Source organism: Drosophila persimilis, unplaced genomic scaffold (assembly GCF_003286085.1).
Source record: "Drosophila persimilis strain 14011-0111.01,24,50 unplaced genomic scaffold, DperRS2 tig00000000-arrow-pilon, whole genome shotgun sequence".
Classification (NCBI taxonomy): domain Eukaryota; kingdom Metazoa; phylum Arthropoda; class Insecta; order Diptera; family Drosophilidae; genus Drosophila; species Drosophila persimilis.
Genome location: NW_020825288.1, coordinates 5,385,166 through 5,409,006, shown reverse-complemented (window position 1 = coordinate 5,409,006; position 23,841 = coordinate 5,385,166). Strand labels below are relative to the sequence as shown.

Genomic DNA, 23,841 nt, shown 5'->3' with positions numbered 1-23,841 from the left:
GATCGCAAAAAAAAAAAAAAAGTGTTTAGTCAATAAGCAAATGAAAGGGCAAACCGGTTGCAGAGCTACTGAGAGATTCACATGAACTTGAACTGTGTAAAAATACTTCAAAGTGTGCAAAACTGTGTGAAACACAAATATTCTAGCCCCAAAACAGATAGAAAGATGGAGAAACCGATGGAATTATTTTGGGAATATACAATGTTCTAGAAAATTAGTACAAGTCCTTAACAGATCGAAAATATGAAGTAGGGTGGGACTACCTAATACTAACTTATATACTTTACTATTACTATATATTTTTGTTTGTTAAAAACAGACAAAGATGTGATTTTCTATTTTTAAATTCCTCAACCTATGCAGTTGAGCTAAAAGCCTTTAAAAACCTGTCCTGGAAACTACAAACTTTCTTGCTTTATTAACAATGAATCAATCTATGCAAAATGGGTAAATTGGTTAAAAAGATATAGCGGTTTGACTATTGAAAATTGTTGAACCTATTCAGCTGAGCGGCACTGTACGTATCCCGAAATACTGCCTAGAACTTGGGCGGTAAGGAATCGAATGGTTTAAAAATAGTATTCACAAAATTCAAGCAGTCCATCCAATCCAATCCACTCCATTTTCGCTATATTCCCATTTGATTTTCCCTTTCCAAGTTTCGCTCTCTAACGGGACCTCTTTCCTTCTCTCTCCTTCTCACTCCAAAAAGTGCCACCATTTGAGCTTTCCTCCCTTTCCCGCACTCTTTCGTTGGCTCTCAAGTACTCGATGCGCTCTCTAGCGGGATCCATTCCTCCTCTCTCCCACTCTCGCTCTTTCTATTGGACTTTTCTCTCTCTCGCAAGCAGTCGCCTTAACCCTACAAGTGCCAGGCGTGGCATTCTCTGCAAATATCTAACTAAATTTAAAAAAAATACTAATTTAAGCAGTGATTATTAGCGGACACTACATATATTCCACGACATCACAACTATCCAGAGTCTTTGGCTTGGGATTACGGTAACTCAAGAACTCCCCTTCTCCCCATACCTCGCTGGATAATCCCCTACCCAACACTCCTCTTTGGGGGGAGGGGGATGAAATTGAAAATGGAAAAACTTATGCATGCACGATCCGGGGACTGTCGAAGCATAACAACTTAATCACATTAAGAGCTTGGAAACCGGTCTACCCTGAGGTCTAGGGCCTCTGCTGAATAAATGATAATTGAATGAGCGGAGTAGTGGCCTCTCCCTCTTACTCTGGGGGGAAGGCGGGGGGGTGGCCTAATCGTTCATGTTTTTCCTTTAGTCGGGTTTACAAATTCTGATTTGTCAGATCAGCGAACTTTCAGCGAGAAATGTGAACAAAAAATCACAAAAGAAATGAAAAACAAAGGAAAACCGAAACTCAAACCCACTCCTGGGGCGGGGTCACGGTCGTCATCATCATGATGTCTGTCTGACAGTCTGGCTTTTTTAATTAATAATAAAACTCCGTAGACAAGGCTCCCGCACAAAGGGGGAAAAAAAAGAAAGGAAAACTACAGACGAAAAAGAGTCAAATTGTAAACGAACATTAAACATTTTGATGATGTTTCTTTTTCAGTTTTCTTTTTTGTTGATAAATTGTGAAAGTGTTTTTTTTTTTTTGTTTTTTTCTGGCCCAGACGACAGCTAATTGACGCCTTCTTTTGCACCTCTAACCCCCACCGCACCCAAAACGGCCTACCTCCCCCTCCGCCCCATTCACCCACTGGCCATAGAGCACACGTCTGTTAATAAAATGGCGTCAAAAATGCGATTAATAATGAAGCAAACGCACTCGGGAGGGAGGTAATGGGGGGCAAGGGGGCCATAAACACGTGAAAGGCGTGAAAACAAGAAGAAAAGAAAGAAAGGCTTCATCTGGTGACTGGAAGACTGCGATACTCCAACAGATCGAGCCGATCACTTGGTTAAAAAAGTCTTTCAGATGTAAAGAATGTTCGAAGTAAACGATGAAAGCTATTGCACGACGCGTGTTGAGTCCCTTAAGTCGGAGATGGGCAAACAAAACCAATATATCCCTATAGGCCTATATCTAGGCTTTCGATTTGTAGGTTTTTTTGGAATATCGATACAATTATAATCGTCACATCTTTATTATATAGGGGTTCTGATTTTATACAATGGAAGCTGTAAAAAGAGCTCCCGCACAGTGTGGAAACTTTCTGTAAATTAAAAAAAAAAAAAACCAGATAAATATTAGAAATACTATATACTCCTTTTTCCCCACTTTTAAGTATTTTAGATTGATTAGGGGTGTGTTCATTATTTGTATAAAGAAAACCCATAGCCTTGGCCGCAAATTTGTCTTTTTTTTGACATTTTATCAGTTGTAGACTTTAGAAGATATCAATTTGCGTTTTTTAGGGGTTAACAGAGGGGAGAAACACTACCCAAAGACAGGGAACAGAGGGAGCGTAACACTACCCAAAAAGAAAGAGCGAGAGAGAGACCAAGAGACAGCTGCTCAAATTTCAAAAAAATGGTTTTATGGGGTAAAAACACTCGATTTTCAAGTGCTTCCAGGGAAGAGCGGGGTCTCATATCTTGTACGTACTTTTTCACCCCTCACTTGATGGCATTTTGCACTGGGGCAAGGTCAAGGGGAAGAGATCAACAGAGTTACAGATGGGTTAAGTGATTCAAGGATTAAAGGGCAGAAAGGGATATAGATTATTTTGTGTGGTTTCGATCCTGGGAAATAATCTAAGACATCCAATTTAATAAAGAAAATGTCACATTTTACATGAATCCAACATCTGTCCCATATATGTCCCCCATCGGCCCCATTTGACCATAAACTGGGACCCCCCTTAAATGGTTAATAAAAATATTTACCAAAAATTCTACTGCCCACAAATATGGCTTATTGTGGCCCTAATTTGGGGATATCATTTCTGAAGAATAACCTTCTACAAATGAAATTTCGGCTTATGAAAATTATGGTTTAAAAATAGCATTGAAATTATTATCTTATCTATGGCCAAAAGCCTCTTTGGCCCTGGCTATGCAGGCGGCAAAAGTACTTTAGGTGGCCCCCAGTCCCAGCAGAATACTAGATATTTCCACTGGCATTATCATTTGCTAGAGTGCCGAGCCAAAGATACTTTCGAGATCTGCAAGTCTTTGTGGCGTGAAGATGTCTGGTGTCTGGGCAATGCCCTCCAGAGTTCAATGAATGCCATTTATTATTGTACAATGAGATGAACGAGCACTGATATCACTTATCAGCGTGGCTGAAGGATCGGCTTGATCCCCTGGGGCCAGTAGATGATAGTGGATCCCAAGAGACCCAAAAGTACTACCCCTCTCCCATGCTCCCACTCTTTGTTGCACTTTTCTTTGAAATAATGTCAAGGCTAATGCATCAAATCTTTTGCGAGTACTTTTCGCTGGCTCAACAGCATTTTTCTCTTGTATTTTCTTGGCTTTTCTTTTTGTTTTTTGCTCTGTCATTGTCGTCTCCACCGTGTCCCCCCCCCCCCCTGGCAATGATGTCATATGGAGATGGCCCAAAAATATTGCCCCGCTCCAGTTTTTGCCTTGCTTTTGACTTTGTCACGCTTTTCCCAGCCAACGCTTTTCCGCACTTGACTCCGCAGGCGGCAGGGCAGGGGCAGGGCAGGCCAGTACCCCCCTCGATCAAGGCTCTCCGCTCTCTCCACTCTCTCCACTCGAATAATAACTTTGTTTCACATTCCGCGAGGGCAGGCGGCCCACAGTTGCTCATCGGCTTAGGCTTTTTCTCTGCGTTTTTTTTGTCTTTTCCTTCCCCCTCTTGGCCTGCCCTGGATTTCCATTTGGTTTTTGTTCTTGTGTGTGTTTTTTTTTTCAACATGATATTGTGAAAAGTTTTCACACTAATGGCAGCAGGCAGCCGTGAATGCATTTATGTTTTATGGTCTACTTTTTTTGCCCATCCCATTTCTGCTGTTTGCTGATTTGTTGTGTGTGTGGAGCACCTCTTAGGGGACAGCTTTTTTTCTTATCCATAAATACCGTTTATGTGTGAAGGCTGGGGCAGAGCCGCAGCCGCGAGAGAGGTGTTGGAAGGGAGAAGATCCGTTTATGCAAGCAGTTCTCTTTTGCTGTAAAGTGCTGCAAGCAGTGCTGTTGCGCTCCCGAACTCCTTGAGAATCCACAGTTAGCAAGCAGTTCTTGACAGCATCAAAGGCAGACACATGAATGCTGCAAGCAGTATTCTCTTCAATTTTAGAAATCCTTCTACAATCGACTGTTCAACATTCTATGGCACAAAAGGGGAATTTTGTACATAGACAATTTTGTATTGTATGGAACCACCCATCTAGTCAGTATTTTAAGCGTGGAAAGCTTATAATAAGAACCAGATTTTTGCATAAAACTCACATTTGATTACATAAAACCATATTATGCAAATCTGCTAAGAATTCACATACAAAAATATTTATCATCGGATTTCACTCACCTTTATGATTAACAAATTCAGCTAAAAAACTGTTGTATTTGATTTATTTTGAAAGCGATTTGCAAATTAAAATTTGTTGGAGATAAAAAAACAGCAGTCGCGTGGAAGAACCACAACAAAAACAAGAAGAGAAGATGAAGATGAGACAAAATTAAAGATAAACTTGTTTACACCGAACCGAATCAAGAGAGAGAGCGAGGTAGAGGCAGAGAGCGAGAACAGTTAAACGGGATTTGTGGGGGGGACTAAACGCGAACGGAGAGATGGATGCGAACGGGAATCAATAAAACAAACACATAAAAACACATGGAAGAAAGTGCGGCGAGGCGAATTCTTGTATTATTATTTTCTTCTTATTCTCCGGTTAATTGCACAAATGGAACGAAGGGGAGGAAGAATGGAAAGTGCGTGTGCAGCCGCAGAGAGAGCAGGCAAATCCTGGCATTAAAAGGAATTACATTTAGTTTTCTTTTCGCTTTTTGACGCAGATATGAATGATAAAATATTCTTCAGCTGCTGCTGCTGCTGCACACACACGCAGACCGCCCCCCACCACACTCTCACACACACATTTAAAGTTTCACTATAAATGTTATTAATATATTCCAGACACGCGGCTCCCGGACACAGACAAAATACGAACGAAAAAAATCAACTAAAATAAAGAACACGCGTTGGTCCGTTTTTCGTAGTTGGTCATCAAAATCGTCGGAATCGGCGACAGCGTCCGTACTGTTCCCTTATAAAGAATGACACCTTGGGTGCGTTTTTATTTAGCACTCGCATTATATAACGACACTTGCATTCAATTCAGATTGCATTTATACACTTCTGCAGAGCGCTGCACAACTCACTTGCACTTGTTTTGATATTTTTCCGAGCAAAATTCGACGTAAATTTCACGTTGTTTACCGGGGGCGCAAAAATGTTCTGTGTGACCGCGGACTTATCGTTAACCGTCATCGTTATCGACCATCAGAAATATATCGTAATATACCGCCTCATTTTCAAAATATACCGTAAATATACTGACGAATTCAAGTTGTACTAAAATATTCCTCGATTTTGATCTTCCGTGGAATATTACTATATATATAGCACATTTAGCCATGCCCACTTAATTTTGTACGATTGATGAATCAATTCTATACATGATTGGCCTATTCGAAATACTTGCTTTTATTGGACTTCTATATAAATTTGAAAATTAAATTAATAGATTGATGAAATTGACAGGGAGCGCGGCGAAAACCAGTATGACCGCGGTTCAATTTGGAGTAGAGGTGGAGAACTATCGATGCCACTATCGACACTATCGATGGTTCCACTAGCCCACTAAAGCCCCCTCTATTTATGTAGTTCAACTACTTGAGGTAAATGGCGGAAAATATTACTGATTGTAAATTCTTCTTGAGGATTCATGCCATCTCCACTATTAAAAAAAACCACGATATTTTTCAGCTGAACTGCGCTAAAATGATTCAATTTTCATTATTTTCAGTGGAAAATTGAAATACCCCCTTGGCTTGTAATAGGTTAATCGTTCTCCGTCAGGATTGGAAACCATATTTCTCATATTCTTTGTTCCGTTGAATATTACCAGCTAAATAGAACATTTAGCCATGCCCACATAATTTTACACGATTAATGAATCAATTTTCTACAAGATTGGATAGTTTTTAATCCTTGCTTTTATTGTATTTATTGTAAAACACGGTTTAAACAAAATAGTTCAACAAAAAATCAGTTGCAATGTTGCTGGTATTTGAAGAATGATGCGTGTATAGCCCTTTGTACACCCTATTTCGCTAATTTTATATGAAGATGAAACGTGATATATAAATACCTTTTCTCAAATTGATATTCTTTAGACATATTCAAGTACGTTATTAGTATCTTGTATATATTTATGTCGATCCTGATACCTACTGAGCCTTGGAAGACAAACGTATTCACAATTCTATAACATTCATTTCCCCCAGGGTATGTGTGCCTGGAATTAGCAACATGTTTGTGTATGGAATGAGACTCATTGTTGCAATAGCGAAACTGCGGCGAACTGCGGCGAACTGCGGCGAACTGCGGCAAACTGCGGCGAATTCAAATTCGATTCAAAAAACGACCAATTCCTCATATTCTTTGTTCCGTTGAATAATACTATCTACATGGAACATTTAGCCATGCCCACTCAATTTTGTACGATTGATGAATCAATTCTATACATGATTAACCTATTCCAAATACTTGCATTTATTGGATTTCTATATAACATTGAAAATTAAATTAATAGATTGATGAAATTGACAAAAATACCATTCAGCACTAAAAAATACCACATGGAAGCGCGGCGAAAACCAGTATTTCTACAGTATGACCCTCAGAACAGCACTGAAATATACGGTCTCATTTGAAAAATATACCGAATTTTGCTCATTTCTGGGCTCATGTGTCTAACGTAAAATAGTTATCGAAAATGTTCCACCACTATCGATAGTTTCATTCTCTTCGATACTTTTGATTCATTTTCGATAATTAAATTATTTTACCGTCATCGATAGCTATCGCACTGTTTGTTATCAAGCATTTTGCGAAATAAATTTTCGTTTTCTTAAGTTATTGTTTACAATGGTGAGTCCGGTCCTGCTATTGCCAAATGATCGACTAAACAATCATTTTTAGTTCTCGCTACTGCACAGAGAGGAAAATGCGCATGATAATTCGCTGTGGAGCTGCACATGGGGCAGCGATCCCTTGCCGGCTGCAAAAGAAGATGCCGCCACGGAGCCGGAAGAGGAGAATCCCTTTGACTTTGACAAAAAGGAGCCCAAGCCGAAAGAGTTCATTGTTACGGGTGGTCTCGATGATCTGGTAAAAGTGTGGGACATACGCGAGGATAACACACTGAAGCTCCGCCATTCCCTGAAGGGGCATGCCCTGGGCGTCGTCTCCGTTGCCGTCAGCTCCGATGGTCAAAGTGAGTCTTGAATATATATTTTAACGATCTAAATTCATGTTATTCTTTTAAAGCCATTGCCAGCAGCTCCCTGGACTCCACGATGTGTTTGTGGGATGCCAGGACTGGGGACAAGAAACATTTGCTGACCTTCGGGCCAGTGGATCTGTGGACAGTGGGCTTCTCGCCGTGCGACAAGTACGTCATATCTGGTCTCAACGACGGCAAGATATCCATGTACAGTGTGGAGACGGGCAAGGCGGAGCAGGTGCTGGATGCCCAGAATGGCAAATACACTTTGAGCATTGCATATGTAAGGCGACCAACCATTGACCTCCAGGCCGTAGACTGCTCCATTGCAATTATTCCATTTTGCATTGCAGAGTCCAGATGGCAAATACATAGCCAGCGGAGCCATTGATGGCATCATCACCATCTTTGATGTGGCCGCTGGCAAAGTGGCACAGACCCTGGAGGGCCATGCCATGCCCGTGCGCAGTTTGTGCTTCTCCCCGAACTCGCAGATGCTGCTAACCGGCTCCGACGATGGACACATGAAGCTCTACGATGTGTAAGTGGCAGCCACCGAAACAACTGAAGCGCCTTTTGTAACCCCCCTTCCCTTTGCAGTGCGCACTCTGATGTGGTGGGCACGCTGTCGGGCCATGCCTCCTGGGTGTTGTGCGTCTCCTTCTCCGAGGATGGCAAGCGGTTTGCCAGCTCCTCCAGCGATCGGTCTGTGAAAATCTGGGACTCCTCGGAGCGCAAGTGCCTGCACACATTCAACGAGCACAGCGATCAGGTGTGGAGCGTGCGCTACAGCCCCGGCAACGACAAGGTGATTTCCGCTTCGGAGGACAGGTCTCTCAACGTTTACGAATGCCCACCGAACGCCATGGTCTGATTTGTACAATAAATCGTAGGATTAAACAACAATTGGGTTCTATTTTGTGGTAGAGGCTAACTATGAACTACTGTCCGGGACGCTGGTCTTCTCCTTGAGCAAATTGATCTTCTGCTTGGCCTGCGTCAGCAATGTGTCCTTGTACTTCTGGTCGGGTATGTACACATTGAACGTCTTAAAGTAATGGAGTATGTTCTCTGCAAGTAAGAACAAAAGGATGAAAGCGGGTTCTGCAGGCGGAGATTCGTCCATTCTTACCAACATTGGTCTCCTTCAGCTTGTACTCGTCGGCTATTTTCTTGGCTGGCCACAACTCCGGCTCGATCTGATGGTCGTTGATGAACTTGAGGGCCTGCCGCAGGGAGCAATGGCCGGTCAGGACGCGATTGGGCTCCTTGTAGCCGTACTCATAGTCATCCGGAGTTTTGCGCTCCAATGGAAGAGGTCGCTGCTCTGCAGTGTCCGCTGCCGACTCCGCCGCCTGACGTTCCTGTACCCGTGCAATCTAGGGGAGCATATTATGAGTATTTATCGATCTGTTTAGCGTTTTCTTTAACCCACAAAACGATCCTGTGACGTTACATAAACGTCTTTTAGTCGCGTGTCCAAAGTGGTGTCCTTTAGGTTGAGTTTGTCCACGAACTTGGGATCCACTGGAAGCAATAATCGAGATTAAGCAAAGTCCGAACATCCCCGACTATTGTCCGAATAGTTTACATTCTAGGGTGCGTTCCATGTCCCTAAGATTAGAATCGAATTTGGGCGCCGGTGTGGGTTTCTCGCGCTCAATAATGCGATGGGCGCGATTCTCGGCATTGAAGCGATTCGCCCGGCGGGCAATCATCGAAGCTACCTGTCCCATGGCCGGAAAACTTATGTTTTAATTAAGGATTCACAATATATTCCAAAATTCGATGAAAAGAAAATTCTGCCCGTAAACATAACCAAAAACAACAACAAGTTTTGTAGCAACTAGCCGATGATTGGCCTCCTCTATTCGATAAGTATCGCTACATGGATGTTTTTACATCAATTTGTATTACATACAGCTGTTAATGATTGAGTGTTGCAAAACGCCATTGATCCAACTGTTGCTTTTGTAAACAAACGGGGGTCGGCTTTTAAACTTTAGATTTTGTTTATTAAATTGGTACCCGCCATGCTGCCACTGCGATCTGGCTGGAGGCTCGGCAGAAGCGCCGCCTGCTTCAGCAGCAAGGCCAAGCGGGAGTTGGTGGCCCGGTACAGCGGCGAGTACCCAGAGAAGCTGCTCAGCAAAAAGCAGAAAACACCTACGCACATGTATGTGGCTAATGCAAAGACGGCGCAGAGGATTGGCCAGTACCTGGAACCGCACCTGCAGCAGACCAGCTGCGACACAGTCCTGGAGCTGAATCCCGGAGCTGGTCACTTCACCCGGCACCTGCTCGACCGGGAGACGCAGTTCCGCAAGATTATTCTGCTCGAGAGCATGGACTACTTCATGCCCCGGCTGCATGAGCTGCACACACTGTATCCGGAGCGGGTGAAGGTGCGCCACGGCGACCTGGTCAACCTGTGGAAGCTGGTCTTCATGGACAAGATGGACAATGGGGTGCGGGTGGCCGAGCTGCTGCACGACGTGCCCCAGAGGCCCTTCACAGACGGTGAGAAATCAACAGATGAACGGGGCAACGCAACCACTAACCCATTGATTGTTCGGGTGCAGATATCAACATGCTGGTTTTTGGCGCCGTGGGATCGTATGCGTTCTTCAAGCATCTCATCAACTCGCTCGTGTTCCAGACGAGTCTTTACAACCTGGGTCGCTGCGAAATGATTCTAGCGATGCCTCCCCCCATTTACATAGTAACTACAATCAAGCACTGCCCACATTCCGATTCGTGGTAATCGAACAATTTATTGCTCCTGCAGCACCTGACCTGCGACAATGAGGTGGGGTACCTCATCTACCGCTCCACGACGGTGCTCTTCCAGATACTCTTCGAGCATCGCTTTATTGCCAAAGTGCCGCGGGAGGATTTCCTTCCGCTGCAGGCCGATTATAAGCTCACGAAGAGCAGCAAGCTGGGCAAGGTGCGGTCCGTCAATCCGGAGTACTTGTATCTGGTTAAATTTGTGCCCAGACGCAATCTCCACGAGCTGTGTTCGCCCCAGGACCTAATAGCTCTCTGGTTCTTCATCAAGCAGAACATGGTGAGCCGGCGGAATCGTATAATACCCAATCTCGAGTGAGTAGAAGGCTCTACAACCAGCCAGAACCGCCTTCATTTGATGCACTCTCTTTTTGCAGAAAATGGGTGCCCGGCTGTGGGCCAAGACTGATCATCAATCCGCACGCCTCTGAGCCGATTTCGCCCACATATCCCGATGAGTCGCCGCTGAAGCTGCCACAGTACACCATACAAAGCACTACGATGAGCACCAGGGACTACTTTCCGGGCATCAACATCTACACGCAGTTCGGAGACCTCAGGCCCAGCCAGATGCTGACACTGTTCAGACAGTTCCGCCAGTGGCCGGAGTACCAGGAGAGCTCCTTCCTGGCCTCCATGGAGAATGCCCTGCTCAAGCTGGAGACGGCCAACGATGAGCAGAGCCTTGAGGATGTTGTTAATCTGCCCGAGGAGGACGACCTTGGGCCGGAGGAACTAATCGAGGAGGACACCGTCAAACCCGAAACCGTCAAGAAAGCGAAAGCTGGATAGATTTTGTTGTACATAAAGAATTCTTATTGTTATGGTTTAAATCTCTTTTGAATTTGATTCGAATCGTCTCGACTGCCTATGTGCATCGTCCCTGGGCAAGGAGTCGGCTGCCGCGGGAGCACTTCTCGGCCAGCTCAATGTGGTAGTCCGGTGGAGCAGCCGCTTCGTCCTGCGATATGCGCGTCTCCAGCTGCACCGACAGCTTCACGCAGTCCACCATCAGATTAATTGGATTTACGCCCAGCACATAGGTGTACTCCTTGAAGGGACAGGGATTGCCCTCGTGCTTGGTGTTGCCGAACTCGTAGCAAGTGTCGCGTATCATGAAATGGCCGTCCGTGTTGCAGGGATTCCTCACGCACTCGGGTATTATCTTCTCTTTGTAGAGGACCAGCATCTGGCCCTGTTCGCACGGGCCCTGCCTGTAGGCGGGATAGCAGGCGTCCGTCTCCGGGTAGTAGAGCGTGGCTAGCAGAGCAGACAGGGGAAGTACCCGAGCACATTATGTCATCGCTCGGAAATGCTGATCGCCTGCCATATGCTCACCTGGCGCACAGTCACAGACCCAATCGAGCTGCTGATCCCCTGGATATAGAAGCTGGTACCGCGGGCATCGCGCCGGCGAATAGAGCGGCTTTCGACCCTGTACAAAGAGGGAGCGGGAGAGTAATGATTGATTATCAATAAATATAATTATAAAGCTCCTCTGTTTGGTACCCTTTCTTTCAGAGAGTATTATAGTTGGCAACAGCAGAAAGGAGAAAAAAACCAGTCTTTACAGGAGAAACTTGATTTTTCATAATTGCTGTTCTTGGCGCCATCTTTCAAGACTCGAAATATATATTTTTCGGCCCCAGGGTATACGAACTTCGGCATTCCCGAAATTAGCTTTCACTTATGCACTTTTGTATTGCCTTATCAAAGCAGAGCAGGGACAAAGCTCGTGTCGTCTAGTCTCTCTCGACAGCTTACCGCCAAGTTAACTTTCTTCTTATCAATGTCCGCGTCCTCCACGAAGGCTATCTGCGCCTCGATGGCCATGAGGAACGCCGATAGCGCGCAGAGCAGCAGCAGTCTCGTCTTGATCATTCCGTAGATTTTTTGTTTTTTTTTTTTATTTATTGCTATGTAAAACAGGTCGATGGGACGGACTTTACAAGATAACAAACGGCAAGCAGAACAAGTCGCGACTTTCCCCTTTTGTAGATCCAACTTTTGTGGGCGCTTATTTGGCATCGATCTTTTATATATACAATAAGTCGTTGGATCCGAACAGCTGATACTATGGGGCTGTTGGGGGGACCTCTAAAACGGGTGCAGATTTGAATGATTCTCTATGAAACATATAAAGTTGTAGAAACGACCCAAATACAAATCCAATGTGATCCCATTTATTTAATAAAAATGTAATATAACAACTCGAAAACCTCTGTTTGGCAAACTGTGGAACTATAGATGTGATAAAACCAATAATGGTCGTATTCCACTACACTTCAAGACCAATCTAGTCTGAAGGACAGCGATAGCATGAGGACATACGATAAATTCGTCTCCAAAGCTGAATTTAATTTTTCAGGTATACTCTTGTATCAAAAATTCAATTCTATCTAGAGAATTCTCTCGCTCACTTTATATGGTTTCGATTAATCATTGTATACTTGATTTAACTGGAGTGCCTTAGATATGCTTGAGGTTAATCCTAGTTTAAACACAATGAATTTCACGCATCCCCATAATATTTGAATTCAAAATTTAAGCGTGTTCCGCCCTGGTCAATAGAGTCGTCTTCACGTACTATCGATAATTCCTTTGTCAAAATAAAAAGTAAATAAATAAAAATTACAATTACAACTAGACTCAAAACTCCCACACCCAAACGGATTAAATGGATGAGGAAGAGACAGCAGGTAGGACGCAACTAAAACGAAGTTCAACAGCAAACTGCAGCCACACTTTATACACATTTTACTGCGCAGAAATCAATGCACAAGAGCAGGAGGTTGCTGGCTCTGCGGGGGAGGCAGCGGCAGGCCCGAGTGGGGCAGAAGTGCAACCGAATGACGATTCCGTTGCAGTGGAGAGGGTCATAGATGTCTTCGAGGAGACGGCCGAAATGGAAGCGGCCATGATCGAACGCTTCTTTGGACCGTCCGGCGAGGTTGCGGAGGAGGGCACGCTCCCAGTTCCTGGCCCATCGGCAGATGGCGAGGGATCCGCCAATGCCGGAGGTGAAAGACCCAGTGAGGAAGACATAGTTCTGGACGATGGTACCGAGAGTGATGGCAGCTACAACCGCCCTGGCAGCGACATGTCCTTGGATAGTCCAAACAGTGAGGGTAAGTGGATGGCCTTCGTCTGATGCTCAATTACATTGACAACATCCGCGCAGATGACTCCGATGTGGAGGCCATGCCACGCTGGATGATACCCCAAAATCGCTTGCGTTTCGCCGTGGACATGATGGTGTCGCAGGCTCGAAATCAGGACGGAGGAATCGCTGCGCTTTTGAACAGGGACAACTTCTTGCAGCGTGTCCGCAGTATGGTATTCAGCCAGGAGAGGCGACGGAGTCGCAACAGCGATGAAGTTAGCCCGGAGGCTGAAGATGATGAACTGCCGGAGCATCCGCCGCCTCCGCCACCGAGGCCACCCATAGATATCGACATGGAGGAGGGAGTGCATTTCGACACCAATCTGCCGGCAGAACATTCGTATTTTGGCCCGAACTTGAATCGAGTGCCCGGCGTGAACTACCAGGAGGTGGGCAGCACGCACCACATGCTTATCTTTTTGCACCAGTACATCCTATTTCCCGGCGAGGTGCTGCCCTTTATGATCGATGGCAGCCTCTTCGACGACGATATGTCTGGACTGGATGGTCTGATTTTTGCCGTCGCTTTTCCTTTGATGAAGCCACCTGAGGATAGCAAAAAATTGTATGGAGTGACCTGCCAGATCTATGAGAAGGGCGACAACGGACGCCACCTGACCTTCTACAAGTCCCGGGCCCTCCAGCGCATTGTCATCAACTGCAGCGACATCAAGGGGTGAGTGTCGGAGTCGTGAGTGCGCCCATGTCTGCACTCGCTTCTAATCCTTAAGAGTCGTTTCAGCCTGCCCCAGTACATTGCACGGAATCCGACCAACAAGTGCCACAGCAAGGTGAAGATACTACCGGAGTACTTTCTGCCCGAGCCCCTGAAGTGCATCGACATGGGGTCGATGAGTCGCTTCCGGGACATACCCTCCATGCGAGACAAGTATCTCCGCTATCAGATCTCCAGCACACCGTGGCCGGTCGAGGTCTGCCAGGAGTACGCATACGAGGATATTGTGGAGCGGGCGCGCAAGAAGCTCGAGGTACACAAGATCGACACAATGCCAAAGTGTCCCATACAGATGTCATTCTGGCTGGTGCGCAATCTCCATCTGACCGAGAAAATGATGAGCCAAATGTTCCTTACGGATTCGGTGAACCTGCGCCTGCAACTCATCGGCGGTATCCTAAAGGAGGAGACGCTCTTCTATTGCCGCTACTGCAACAGCAGCCTTGCCTACTGCTCAGATCTGTTTGCCATGTCCAAGCATGGCGTGCAGACACAGTACTGCAATCCTGGTGAGTGTCGTCGTCCATTCCGTTGAAAATTGACTCTAATTTCGGCTTCTGCTCTTGCCAGGAGGATATATACACGAGACGAACACTGTGTACCGGGTGATATCCCATGCCATTGGCTACAGCGGTGAGCCGTCCACCAGATTTAGCTGGTTCCCCGGCTACCAGTGGCACATCATCTTGTGCAAGTTCTGTGCCCAGCATGTCGGCTGGGAGTTCAAGGCTGTCGAGCCGAATTTGGCCCCCAAGGTGTTCTACGGCCTGGCTGGGTCCAGTGTGCGGATTGGCAAGGCAGGCGACAGTGCCACCGTAAACGGCAACAACTTTGTGGTGCGCAACATGCTGAGGGTCATTTCCGAGGGAATGGAATGAGCAGTGGGAGCATCTTTAATTAGGACTTGTTTCATAAAAACATAACTTTTAAAAATCTGATTGTCTATACAACACATTTAGAGGACTTGAGATCGGTTTATATACGTTCTACGGGCTTAGGTGCAAACGGAAAGATTGATTTAGTTGAAGTAAATTATATTTAATTGAAGTTTAAGATTAAATTTAAAGGCTGATCCATCCTAACTGAGACTTTCTTTTGGCCTTACGCCGCATCCAAGAGTGCCGCGAATGAGGTGGACAGCTTCTGCAGGAGAGACGGAATGATTGTACACACAATGCTTCATTTACGTTCGATTTTACTACTCACCGCCTTGCAGTACGGACATAGGCCAAAGGAGACGTCCAGAAAGGTCTTGCCATCCAGCAACGTCTTGAACCATTCCTCCAGGCAGGCGGCATGACACTGTAGGACACAGCGTGGATTGTCGCAGGAGACGATGGGCACCTCGCCACTGTCCAAGCGGTAGACGAAGCAAATGTTGCAGTGCTTCTCCTGTTCCTCCTCCGGCTTGTGTTCCTCGTTCCAGTCGGGCATGGGAAAGTAGCATAGGTCAAAGATGCGCAGCAGATTCTTGTGCATGTCCAGATCTGGGTCCCAATTGCCCAGGCCATCGCTTAAGACATGTCGCAAGCGGGCCACCTCCTCGGTGGGTCCAATGATCTTCAGGGCCATGGAGGCAATGCAGGCGAAGGGATCAACAATTGTCACCTTGAGGTAGACCCGCTCTTTCAGGGGGAAAACGCGAGTGTTGTGCTTGGTGGTAATGGGCGATGGCTGCAGCACATGACACAGCTCATCAATGTCCATGAAGTTGTCGTAGAACGTGCGCAGCTCTTCCAGCAGCTTCCGAAACAGATTCAGCCCGTCACTGAGCGTTCGGGCGCTCTTGGCCAACATTTCACCCAACATCACGCAGTCGGGTAGACTGTGCTCCAGCAGACGCATCGTGGGCACCTCCAGCTCCAGATAGTGCTGATCGAAATCGGGAAACTGGCTGAAACGTATCCGCGAGCAGCTTGCGTCCATCTGCAAGCGGTACTCCAGGGGCTTGTGCAGCGCCAGGATATCGGCGTATATATTGCTGCGCTGGACAGAATCATTTAAGCCTTCAAATGATTCCTTGGGCGGCAGTAGCTTCGGCAAATGCGACAACAAATCCTCCAGCAGCCAATCATCCTTCACCTGCAGGTTGTTGCCGGTGTAGCACTTGTACTCCAGTTGCTCCTGCACATACAACTGAAAGCCCGCCAAGGCCGGATGATGCGGCAGATAGAGCTTCAGGCGACGCCAGTTCCCCTGCGGAAATATGTTTATTATCAATTGGGCGGGAAATTGTGCAGACTCGGGACTTACCTCACTGCACGCCACGCCTCGGATTATGAGGGCACCGGTTTTGTTTCGTTCTGCGGTTAGACCAGGGTACTTCTCTGCCAGAAACTGTTCCAAATTTGTGTTTTCGATGTCCATCTTTGTAGCAATATTAACAATTGGTAGGGCCCTCTTGGATTTTGAATTGTTTTGATTTGAAAATACATACAATTACTACATGGTAACTACATCTTTGCTACATAATGGGATGAAAAAGAGGGTATGGATTTTGATGTTCATTGTTGCTGGTCAACAGGTATCCGCTATGAGAATAGACATATTTATACCCTATTTCCTTTAATTGACATCAAAATTCTGTTTTCCAAGCTGATTAATACCTTCTCTTGGTCTCTTTAAGAAGACCACATACTGTAAAATATCGTTGAAATAGCTTTAAAACAGAGAAGGATAAGTTTCTGCATTCATTGGAACCTGATATTACAAACATATCCCTTACTCTATACTATCCTTTTCTCCAGGGTATGCGGAATGTTGCTCATTTTTCCATTAAGTGTTGCTAGTACTTTTTCGCCCATACAAATTCAATGTTGCCACCGATAAGAAACGGCTATCGATACTATCGAATGGAAACGAGAGGTGCGCGCCAAATACAAATTGTTTGACAGGGAACGAGTGAAAAGGATATTTAATATCTTGATAAAATTGACGAAATATACCATTATATACCGATATATAGCACATATACCTTCAACTCAATTTCAACATCAAAGTATGCGGAAAAGCATATAATATAACTTATAGATTCTGATTTGTTTGCCGGATGTTTGCGCCACATGGCGGCAACTCTGCCCCATAGTTTTGGGCTCTCCCGGGCTTATCAATCGAATTTACGTTATTTACTGATTTCATTTAGACCTATTTGCTCTTCGTCAGAGCGCAACACCTGCAAGCTCATTCTGTGTTTTCTTTTGTAACACCTGCGTGGCTGTCTGGTATCAATCCCCAACGAGTTTGATAAACCCTCTCACCTCATCCAATTGGTCATCGTTTCGGTCAAGCCCCATGCACAGCGTCTGCCTATTTAAACGTCTCCAGTTGCCCCAGTAGTTCCATTCCCTAACGGCCATCAACTGCGGGCGATCGTACCGACACAATCAGTCAAAGATTTTCAAAGTGAAAGATTACAGGAAATTCCACGATTCTAAATATGCTGCGGATTGTTTTGGCTCTGGCATTTCTTGCGGCTGCAGTGAATTCCACGAATGTAAAGCAATGTAAGTTCTCATTAAACAACAAAAAAGGATTTCTTAGATGTAGTAGAATTTAAAATGCCATTTAATCAAGGGAATCACATTCTAGACTTTGGGTCTAGCTGTCCTCAACAACCTAGACGATAACTCGATACTGCTTTTAAACAAATACCTTTATGAAAGAAACTCAAGAGAGTCTTCCATACTGATACACAAGAACTCAAGAGAAGAGAGCGAGTCCTCTGCAGCCCTGCTTAATGGTAAAACTATTAACTATTTTCCACAAAATATAGCCAACTTTTTTGCTCAGTTAAATAATTTAAATGAATGTGGGTGCTGTCATCTCTTAGTCTGCATCAAGTGAATTACGTCCTAGACTTTGGGTTTAGCTGTCCCCAACAATCTAGATGTTGAATTAAAAATACATATTCATATATGTAAAAAACTCAGGAACCGTCCAGATAGCGTAAAAAGAAGCGACTGAAACTCAAGAGAGTACCAGTTGTGATATCGCTTATCAGAGTCTCTTATCGCCTGGACTTTTTCCACAAAATGTAGCCTACTTTTATGCTCATCCCTCATATATTATTTCAGGCAAGGATAAACCGTTTCCACTGAGCGTCAGAGTGGCGGATTGCGACGAGCCACCGTGCACCGTGTACAAGGGCACCACGGCCATAATGGAAGTACACTTCCTGGGCAGTAAGTACTTGGCCTGGCTAAAACTCTGAACGTTATTTAAAATGTATCCATTTCCAGCTAGCAACAATATCAGGAACATTACAGCCACGACCACGGCCAAAGTGTTCGGTATGAATCTGCCCTACGAGCTGCCCGACGAAGTGTCCAATGTGTGTACCAATTTGATGTATGGTGCCATGTGTCCCATCGACAAAGGCGAGGACGTCACTTACCAGTTCAACTTCTATGTGGAGCCCAGTTTCCCGGAGATCACCGCCGATGTAACCGTAACGCTCGTCGATGCAGAGGCCGAGGTCATCACGTGCTTTATCTGCAGCTGCAAGCTCCGCAAGGGAACGACGGCAGCCCAGGAGGAATACCTCCTGGACTGGCGCGACAACCAAACCGAACAGGAGGCATAGACAGACGGTCGTAGTACGCGACACCACTCGTGTGGCCTGACTGAAATTTAACTACTTCTACTTCGTCAATAAATGCAAACCATTCCATTCCCAAAAGATTAGAGCCGTTTGTTTACCCTCACTACGTCATGGTTTCCAGTGTACCCGCCGCAATCGACCAGCCGATTAACACATTTCGTCGATAAGATGTAACACAGTCATCGGTGACGTTGCGCTTTGCACCGAAGAACCAGTAATTTATTTCACTGATTTGACCAGTTGAATGGGCAATAAAAAGCGATTTGATAATCACTTATTGACCGCCAGCTTATTGATCGAATTGCCCATATGGTCAACAGTGGGCCTCTTCTTATCTGCCACACACTTTTAGCTGGGTTGGGTGCAAAAGTACACTTGCCTAAATTCCAGGAAAAATACGCCTTTTTGGCCGAAAGATATGTCCAAACTAGAGTACAAAAAACTATGAAATCAATGATTTTTAGCTTTATCTATATGTGTGTATATATGTGCGTGCATTAATCTTTAATTTTGGTGATTTGTGATTTTTCTAGAGCTTTATCTTTCGCAGCAAAAGCTTAGTGTTTTTGTGTTTAGTGTCACTAACTTTTATTCGAATGATTTTTACACTGGCAGTTTACTGTGTGGCGCCATAGCATAGATTAGAATATTTTCATACTTAGAGTACTTAGAGTATTATCTATATAACACCCAGAAATAAGCGTTTTCGAACCACATAAAGTACAAAAATATCTTCTTGTTCAACTTCTCTTCGGAGACTATCAGAGTTAGAGAAATCGGATTTTGTGTAGAACGCAATTTTCACCAACGCGGAAACATTACAACTATTCTTATCAAGAGATACTGAATTAGTATATGGAACTTATAAAATGAACACTAATCTGGCGAAAAATGCACAACAATTTAATGAAAGAATTCCGAGAGTTTCTTATAAATTCCTCTTAAACCGTTAAGCTTTGAAAGATCTCAATCTGAATACATCTTCCCTTTGTTTACACGATTTGTGCTCCAGGAAGTTAATCATAAATTGTCGAAAAACTTTTTCCAGTGCATTTTGAATTGAAAGGGAATTGATAAGCTTTGTGATTCGTCGCTTGTTTTGGGAAATCTACAGTGATAGCTCGGTACATTTCTCTTCCTCTTGCGGGTTAAAGCGGTTACCGCTACCTGGATACCTTACCTTGACTGACCAGGTGTGTCGCGGTAATCAGGCCAGAGACTTGCGAATTAATATTTGATTCGATTATAGCCTACCGACCACTTAATTTTACACTTTATTGGCTGTGTGTCCAGATAGCAATGGCCAATGGAAAGTTGAGATTATAATCAAAGAGCACGCGAGTGTCCCTTGTTGGTTGGCTGCAGCATTTGGGGCACATTTTCAATGAAAATAAAACACATCGTGTACAGAGGTAATGCCAAACACCCCCCATACATAAATACATATAAATATGTATGGGGGGAGGCAGGGCTTTTAAAATTTTATTAAATATTCATGAGACCTCGCGGGTAAGCAGCTGAGGGGGGATTGATTTGCCAAACGGATTTGCTTTCAGATGCAAATGTACATATATCACAGAATTTAAGGCCAATAAATGAAAGAATATTTTCTCGATTTCCCGACTGCTGATGTTCAACTGCTGCCATTGCCCTTGACCACCTTGATGTCGCACACGAAGCACGTGGATGTATCACCATCCTGATCCACCAGGTAGATCTCCACCTTCACCCCAATCTCGGGATACTCGCCAATGGGGAAGGAAAACAAGTAGGTGACATCCTCGGTTGGATACAGCGGACAGTAGGCGCCGTACATGAGGTTGGGGCAAACGGCGGCCACTTCTGGCGGCAGCTCGTACGGCACTGTGATGATTCCCAAGGTCGTGGCCTTAACCATGGCCTTCATGCTTGTGATGTACTTGTCCACGGCGAAATCGATCTCGAACAGCTGCGTGGATCCCTTCACAACGTTGCAGGGCGGCGTGATGCATCCACCCACGCGAACCTCCAGAGGAAAGGGCTTATTGCCAGAGCCTGGGAAATGATTTCAGTTAATTCTCCGAGCATGGAATACTTGAGAGACGAATTAGTGGTACTTACATCGCCTGACATCTGTGGCTAGATCACTGGCGGCCTGGACCGTGGCCAATAATCCCAGAGAGATACAAATAAACGCCTTGGCCTGCATGTTTCCTTGTTTGCATTGGTTTCATCCAACGGTGCAAACATCGTTTTATAGCCAAAGCCGAACGACTTTTGAGTGAAATTTAATGTCGGATTTGGTTTATCTAATCGGTGGGCCAATAGACTCAAATTGGTCGTGTTTGCCCTTCGAAGGTGGCTGCTCTGGCACTCGATTGCATCTTTACCCAATCGTTGACTTTTTAGGGATTTAAAAATGAATTTTATTTTGAAGTGGTTTAAATAGAGAAGAGCCATTGGGTGACATGAAAAAATTTGGGTGACATAGATGGGACATAAGTCGAGAAGATGATGGGTTGATTCACCTAAAGGAGAATGAAAAGAGGGCCACGCTACCATGCCACAGATTGTCGTCCTTTATGGAGCGGAAGAGCGCGGCACACTTTTGAAACAAACTTGATTCAACGTGATATCTCAAGAGTCTGGATACAAAATTTCGTTACGTAGCTCTTATAGTCTCTGAGAAGACGGAAAGACTTGTCTCTATCGACTCGGCTATTGATGCTGATCAAGAATATATGTACTTTATGGGGTCGAAAACGCTTCGTTGTGTGCGTTACACACAGCCATTTTGTGCACAAACCTAATACATATACCCCTGTACTTTTTTTGAGTATGGGGTACAATTAGGCAGCTATGCTGTGTTGATACGCTTCTATGCCTTTCGAACCTACTTTCAACCCTACCCTAATACAGATTTAAACTTTCAAAGTAGTTGTATTTATACTATATATCCATCCTATATAGCCATCACATATGTTAACCTCTTACCTCTCCTCCAGTACTAGATAAACTCTTACCTCTCTTCCAGTACTAGACATTCCTATAACTATGGATAGAACTTAAGGCTTTTGCGTAGGCATAAGTGGTTTCAGTAAGCGTGGTAAAAAGTACTACAAAATAGATCGAAAGGTGTTTCTATAGGTCATAGAATGCTAGAGGTGCGATGCCTTCTGCCTGTTATATGGCACACAAATCGGTATAAATCTGGGTACCATATATACCCCTATCCATTAGAGAAAACCTTTAAGAACCCTGACCAATGTACCCCATCCCAGAGTAATGCTAAATGTCCACCAATTTGTAGTATGACAATCTGTAAGTGTTACATCTATTTCAAGAAATCAACCGAAACGTTGCCATTGGGAAGTGAAATCATCAAATCGGGCAACAGAATTTTATCACTTCATCTTTTACACACAGGGGCAGGGCCAGGGCCAGAGACAGGGGACAGTGCAAAAATAAATCCTTGAGCACTCCGCAGCCACCACAGGCAGGCAGTCAGGCCACTAAGCCTGTCGATGGCAATGGACAAAAAACCCACAGACATTTCCGTCTCGGCCGAAAGCCACTGACAATGGAACTTTTGCGGCACACAAGATGGGAAAATGTATAAAAGAAACAGACTAAAAGTAAGCTGGAAAATATAATTCTGCCCTTGCCAAAAATTTGCGAAAGGTAAACGCGAGGGGAGCCTCAAATGTTGTCGATGTTTCACTTCTGTAGAGATTGAATGATATCCTCCAGCAGTGTGCCGCTTCGATCCACCCTTGCGGATTTTCCGCAACCTTTTGGATGGTGGGTGGGTGGCATGTGGCATGTGGACAGCTTCAGCGCAGCATGAGATTTCCTCAAAATGCTTTTGAACTTGCCATCGGTCCTTCGTCCCTCCCCCATATGTCGTCTCTTACCGAAGAACTGTCGCCGCTTCTCACATGTAATTGTTGTGACATTATTTAATATGTCAAAGCAATGGAGAATCCTGCACGACACAACCGAGCGGGAAATGTATCTTCGGGGCTTTCACCTTTCGCCGACAATGGGAACCGCAATATTTGATTAGCATCAGTCAGCCAGAGCGGAGATTTGGTTTCATTGATTTTGATGCCAACCCACACGCTCCGCTCCGAGTCTATTTACGCCAGCATCGAAGTAATGCAATTATCCGGGCCGGAAAAATCTGATGCCAGAATACTTTTGCAGGCAAAACATTTCCACTTAGGCCGGTTTCCGTTTGCACTTTTGTGTGCCAAAAATGTGTACCCACTCCCTCCCCTGCCCGCCTACTTCTTCGCTTTTTGCATATTCCCAAATGTATTGCACGGATATTCGGCTTATCTTTGATGTGCCTTTTTTCCTCTCTGAAATAAATACTCGTATCGATAAGGTGAGTGGAAGTTTTGAGAGCGAGCTTTTTTATTGATTTTTCTTTTGAGGAAAAGTATGCAACTAAAAGTGACAGAAAATTGGTTGGGATTGGACGGGGTTGGTGGGTTGCTTGTTTTAATATTTGAATAGATTGGATGGCCCCAGGCCGCACCCCAACTCCCACTCCAGCTGCAGCACCACAGTTCCCAGTTAACTCAATTAATTTGTCAAATCAAGTCCGACATCAAATGCCAGCGCCAAAGCCAAACAATTTGTCACGCCAATCCCGATCCCGTGGCCTTACTCCTGACAGCCAAGCCAGCCTGTGCGTCCACCCATCCCGTACCCACTCCATACCCACTCCACACCCACTCCTCTGTTCTATTTCAATTTGATATTTGTTTGTACGTAATTCAATACCCGAATGACAAACTGGCTGGCTGGTGCTTTGTGTCTCAATTAGGCGACAATTTGATTTTCGTGTTGTTAATTTTTCATTAAATTTTCGGAGCCAGAGTTCCAGGGCCGTGTGTTGTCAATTAATATAGGAATTTCTGAAAGTCACGCCCAATTGCGCAGGAAGCCCCAACCTCAACACCAACCCCATCAATCCCATCCCCCCTCAACAGGTGCCTGGTATTTTTGGTCAGAGCAACCCTTATGCTCAGGGTGGGGTGGTGTCTATAGTCGGAACTATTCGAGTGCATTCAGCTGGTTCTGTTTTAACAAGGCAACGTATTTGT

The 23,841-nt window shown here is 44.9% G+C and overlaps 9 protein-coding genes across 16 annotated transcripts in view; 4 read left to right on the top strand and 5 right to left on the bottom strand.

Annotated features, from left to right (window-relative positions):
• The window catches only part of LOC6598648 (F-actin-monooxygenase Mical), a 51,810-nt gene extending 47,305 nt beyond the window's left edge, over positions 1-4,505 (bottom strand). For all 8 annotated transcript variants that reach the window (XM_026994805.1, XM_026994798.1, XM_026994799.1 and 5 more), the window contains exon 1: positions 4,477-4,505. The gene's annotated coding sequence lies outside the window, so the exon portion shown is untranslated. The remainder of the gene's footprint in view (positions 1-4,476) is intronic.
• Positions 4,506-7,092: 2,587 nt separating this feature from the next.
• Positions 7,093-8,365, top strand: LOC6598645 (WD repeat-containing protein 61). Its single transcript, XM_026994806.1, has 5 exons — positions 7,093-7,104; positions 7,156-7,450; positions 7,504-7,742; positions 7,813-8,000; positions 8,060-8,365. Exons 1-5 carry the CDS (start codon positions 7,102-7,104, stop codon positions 8,331-8,333), a joined length of 999 nt encoding a protein of 332 aa, XP_026850607.1. The 5' UTR covers positions 7,093-7,101; the 3' UTR covers positions 8,334-8,365.
• LOC6598644 (protein NDUFAF4 homolog) lies at positions 8,350-9,236 on the bottom strand. Its single transcript, XM_002023789.2, has 4 exons — positions 9,051-9,236; positions 8,895-8,986; positions 8,592-8,838; positions 8,350-8,530 (listed from the first exon to the last, which is right to left on the bottom strand). The coding sequence occupies exons 1-4, from the start codon at positions 9,193-9,195 to the stop codon at positions 8,394-8,396; spliced, it is 621 nt and encodes a 206-aa protein (XP_002023825.1). The 5' UTR covers positions 9,196-9,236; the 3' UTR covers positions 8,350-8,393.
• Positions 9,237-9,492: 256 nt separating this feature from the next.
• On the top strand, positions 9,493-11,082 carry LOC6598643 (dimethyladenosine transferase 2, mitochondrial). The gene is made up of 4 exons (XM_002023788.2): positions 9,493-9,979; positions 10,042-10,181; positions 10,248-10,564; positions 10,627-11,082. Exons 1-4 carry the CDS (start codon positions 9,493-9,495, stop codon positions 11,039-11,041), a joined length of 1,359 nt encoding a protein of 452 aa, XP_002023824.1. The 3' UTR covers positions 11,042-11,082.
• LOC6598642 lies at positions 11,043-12,273 on the bottom strand. The gene is made up of 3 exons (XM_002023787.2): positions 12,014-12,273; positions 11,588-11,684; positions 11,043-11,509 (listed from the first exon to the last, which is right to left on the bottom strand). Exons 1-3 carry the CDS (start codon positions 12,128-12,130, stop codon positions 11,118-11,120), a joined length of 606 nt encoding a protein of 201 aa, XP_002023823.1. The 5' UTR covers positions 12,131-12,273; the 3' UTR covers positions 11,043-11,117.
• Positions 12,274-12,862: 589 nt separating this feature from the next.
• Positions 12,863-15,230, top strand: LOC6598641 (protein cereblon homolog). Its single transcript, XM_002023786.2, has 5 exons — positions 12,863-12,948; positions 13,018-13,377; positions 13,431-14,088; positions 14,155-14,657; positions 14,719-15,230. Exons 1-5 carry the CDS (start codon positions 12,927-12,929, stop codon positions 15,024-15,026), a joined length of 1,851 nt encoding a protein of 616 aa, XP_002023822.1. The 5' UTR covers positions 12,863-12,926; the 3' UTR covers positions 15,027-15,230.
• On the bottom strand, positions 15,166-18,596 carry LOC6598640. The gene is made up of 4 exons (XM_002023785.2): positions 18,542-18,596; positions 16,402-16,548; positions 15,355-16,344; positions 15,166-15,291 (listed from the first exon to the last, which is right to left on the bottom strand). Exons 2-4 carry the CDS (start codon positions 16,513-16,515, stop codon positions 15,250-15,252), a joined length of 1,146 nt encoding a protein of 381 aa, XP_002023821.1. The 5' UTR covers positions 16,516-16,548; positions 18,542-18,596; the 3' UTR covers positions 15,166-15,249.
• LOC6598639 lies at positions 17,381-18,831 on the top strand. Its single transcript, XM_002023784.2, has 3 exons — positions 17,381-17,651; positions 18,222-18,329; positions 18,387-18,831. Exons 1-3 carry the CDS (start codon positions 17,585-17,587, stop codon positions 18,728-18,730), a joined length of 519 nt encoding a protein of 172 aa, XP_002023820.1. The 5' UTR covers positions 17,381-17,584; the 3' UTR covers positions 18,731-18,831.
• Positions 18,832-20,153: 1,322 nt separating this feature from the next.
• On the bottom strand, positions 20,154-20,936 carry LOC6598638 (NPC intracellular cholesterol transporter 2 homolog a). Its single transcript, XM_002023783.2, has 2 exons — positions 20,849-20,936; positions 20,154-20,782 (listed from the first exon to the last, which is right to left on the bottom strand). Exons 1-2 carry the CDS (start codon positions 20,934-20,936, stop codon positions 20,382-20,384), a joined length of 489 nt encoding a protein of 162 aa, XP_002023819.1. The 3' UTR covers positions 20,154-20,381.
• Positions 20,937-23,841: the final 2,905 nt, after the last annotated feature.